The sequence below is a fragment of the Microtus ochrogaster genome, unplaced genomic scaffold (assembly GCF_000317375.1).
Source record: "Microtus ochrogaster isolate Prairie Vole_2 unplaced genomic scaffold, MicOch1.0 UNK60, whole genome shotgun sequence".
NCBI lineage: Eukaryota > Metazoa > Chordata > Mammalia > Rodentia > Cricetidae > Microtus > Microtus ochrogaster.
In genome coordinates, this window is record NW_004949158.1 from 628,241 (window position 1) to 631,915 (window position 3,675).

The following is a 3,675-nucleotide window of genomic DNA, read 5'->3' on the forward strand; positions in this document are numbered from 1 at the left end:
CCTGCCTCTGCCTCCCAAGTGCTGGGATTAAAGGCGTGCGCCACCACCGCCCAGCCAGCAAGCATTTATTTTAAAGAAAGTTATGAATTTACTAGTTAATGCAAAGCGCAACATGAAAACTCTCGACATTTCAGAGCTCCTCTGAGCTCCTCTGAACAGTCATCCTATCCACTAAACTGCTGATAACTTTGCCACTGCTACATGAGGTTAAATTCCCCACTTCTCTCCTTAATAAAAGATGGTCAGATTAAAGACATTCAGACAAGTATAAATATTTGGAGAAAACCTTCTCAAAAAGATGTAAAATGCTTCATAAGAGAGAATATTTTCTCCTATTACTAGACATATTCCCCACATATCTCATGATTAAACATACTACTGCTCAACTACACTTTCTGAAAGCATTTATTTCTCTTACTTGAATGGAAAACTCTATCCTGTAACTTATTCAAATCCTGCATGATTTAGAATGCAAACTTGTCACTATAGAAATCAAGTATGGCGGGAGGCTGGAGAGATGGCTCAGTGGTTAAGAGCACTGGCTGTTCTTCCAGAGGTACTGAGTTCAGTTCCCAGCAACCACATGGTGGCTCACAACCATCTGTAATGAGATCTGGCTCCCTCTTCTGGCGTGTGGGCATACATGGAGGCAGAATGTTGTATACATAATAAATAAATAAATCTTTAAAAAAAAAAAAAAGAAATCAGTATGGCAGTTCCTCCAAAAACTGAAAATAGAACTACCTTGTCCTAGCTAAGCTACTGGTAAATATATACCTGAATGACTCTGAGTCAATATGCCACAGCCTAGGTGTCCACTGAAACATGGATGGATGAAGGAAAGGTAGCACATATATACAACACAATTTTATGCAGCCATAAAGAAAAATGGAAGTTTCGAAATTTGTAGAAAAATGGATACAACCAAATGTTTTCTCTCATATGCAGAGGCTAGACTTAGAATTATATACATGTGTGTAATAAATGTGTTTGTAGGTCATAAAACTGAAAAAGGTATCACGAGAGGGTTGGAAGAGATCTTAAGGAGGGTGGGAAATACAGCATGGTACATAAGTCCTAAGAAAGCAGAAGGAACTACCTGGATGTAAAAACGAATCACCCAAGCAGAGAGGAAATGGGAAGAGGACAGTAGGGGAGGGGGATGAATGAGAACAAGGAATAATAAAACATATGGATGGATAACATTCTATGATAAAACCTATCTCTTACAATGCTAACCTGAAACTAAGAAATAAAAAAATACATTTCCATAGGAATACTTTACAAATAAAAAGCACCTAAACAATAACAAACTATTTGACAAGCAAACAAAGCTCCTTCCTTTAGGAGATGATAGAAAGCCTCAGACTTTCTAGCCATATAAAAAACACATTATCCGGAGGCAGAAATCCTTAATAAATAAATATATTTAAAAAAAAAAGTTAAAAAAACCACATTATCCAATAACATTTAGAATTGCTCCTTGAAAAGACCTTATATACACAAACACCACAGATACATACAATTTAGTGAGACTTTTGAGTCCAGCAAAGGCTTCACTAGCATCTTCTATGGCCCATGAAATTTCATTGTTTCTCAAATCTCTGAAAGTGTCAAGGAGAAAAAAGTTGTTAATCAATATGACTACCATACACTAGGCAAGATCATGGTATGGCAGCATAAAAGGATACATGCTAATTTTGACCCTTGTTTTAACAATTATTACAGTGAAAACTCAGTCCTACTTTTTTTTTTTTTTGGTTTTTCGAGACAGGGTTTCTCTATGGCTTTGGAGCCTGTCCTGGCACTAGCTCTGTAGACCAGGCTGGTCTCGAACTCACAGAGATCCACCTGCCTCTGCCTCCCGAGTGCTGGGATTAAAGGCGTGCGCCACCATCGCCCAGCTCAGTCCTACTTTTTAAAGGATTATTTTTGATAAATACAGAAGAATTAATAAATTAAGCAGGCGTGTTAGCACATGCCTTTAGTCCAGCACTCAGGAAGTAGGCAGCCTGACCTACATAGTGAGTTCCGGGATAGCCAGAACTTCATAGAGAAACGCTGTCTCAAAAATAAAAACAAACAAACAAATAAGCAAAAAAAAAAAACAAAAAAAAAAACCAAATAAGCAAGCAAGCCAAGCAACCTGCTAAGGTTACTAATCTTTCTAGTTAACCACATCTAATTGTATTAGCCTATTAAAAATTGTAGACAGGATCCTACATAAAGAAGGGTTTCAAGATAAAGAAGATAGATAACAGCTTACAAATGTAATTTTAGATTAATGGGATTTCTGGGTGTTTCAAGCCTTCCTCTGGGCCCTTAACCTTAAAATAGCTCAAAAAGTAATACCAACACAAAGCTTCACAGCTCAAGAGCAATCCAACATTCCCCTTGGGAATCAAAAAATGGTATGCCCATGTGCTAGAGCAGTCACTGTGTTTTCTTGAAAACTATGGTCTTTTAAAATCCACCATTCCATTCTCAGAGGAAGTACAATTGTATATATCATGTGCTGATAAAATATCAGTTATATTAAAAATATTCAATCACAAAAAATTTAATCAGTTTTCTTCCTAAAGCCATCTTACACTAAACTAAGACACAGGCTTTCTGATTTATAAGATTACATAAAGAGGCTTCTTTTTTTTTTCCAGACAGGAGACAGGGTTTCTCTGTGTCACAGCCCTAGCTGTCCTGGAACTAGCTCTTGTAGATGAGGTTGGCCTTGAACTCACAGAATGCTGAGATTAAAGGTGTGCGCCATCACCACTCAGCTGAGAGATTTCTTCTTAGCCCTCTTCAAGCAAAACGCTAACATAGCTCATAATTAGTAAGTAATGGTGGCACATACCTTTAATTTCAGCACTCCAGAGGCAGAACTCTCTGAGTTTAAGGCCAATTTGGTCTACATATACAGGTATGTGTTTTTGTATATGTGTATGTGTGTGTAGGTTTGAATGAGAAATGGCCCCCTTGGGCTCCTACAGCTGAATGCTTGATCCTCAGTTAGTGGAACTATTTGGGAAGGATTAGAGGGTGTGGCTTTGTTTGAGGAGGTATCACTGGGAATGGACTTTAAAATTTCAAAACCAGGTCAGGTCCAGTCTCATTCACTTTATCTCCATTTTGTAGATCAGATGTAAGCTCTCCATTACTGCTCCAGTGCCCTGCCTGCCTGCCTGCCTGCCGCTACATGTTCCCTGCCATGACAGTTATGGACTTACCCTCTGAAACTATAAGAAAGTCCCCCAATTAAATGCTTCCTTTTATAAGTTGCCTTGGTCATAGTGTTTCTTTCCTTTTTTTAAGATTTTATTTATTATTATGTATATAGTGTTCTGCCTGCATGCCAGAAGAGGGCACCAGATTCCATTATAGATGGTTGTGAGCCACCATGTAGTTGCTGGGAATTGAACTCATGACCTCTGGGAGAGTACACTGTGCTCTTAACCTCTGAGCCAGCACTCTAGCACGTCATAGTGTTTCAACACAGCAGTAGAACTAAGACAGGAGTCGGTATCAAGAACTGGGGTACTGGTGTGACAGGCCTGACCATACTGTTATTTAAAGAGATATGGTAAGCCGGGCGGTGGTGGCACACACCTTTAATCCCAGCACTCGGGAGGCAGAGGCAGGCAGATCTCTGGGAGTTCGAGTCCAGCCTGGTCTACA

At 39.2% G+C, this 3,675-nt stretch overlaps 1 protein-coding gene across 2 annotated transcripts in view; it reads right to left on the bottom strand.

Moving 5' to 3' along the window:
- Positions 1-3,675, bottom strand: part of Lrig2 (leucine rich repeats and immunoglobulin like domains 2) — a 50,220-nt gene that overhangs the window by 22,654 nt on the left and 23,891 nt on the right. For both annotated transcript variants that reach the window (XM_005369760.3, XM_005369759.3), the window contains exon 9: positions 1,524-1,604. In XM_005369760.3, the coding sequence (XP_005369817.1) occupies positions 1,524-1,604 (81 nt within the window). The remainder of the gene's footprint in view (positions 1-1,523; positions 1,605-3,675) is intronic.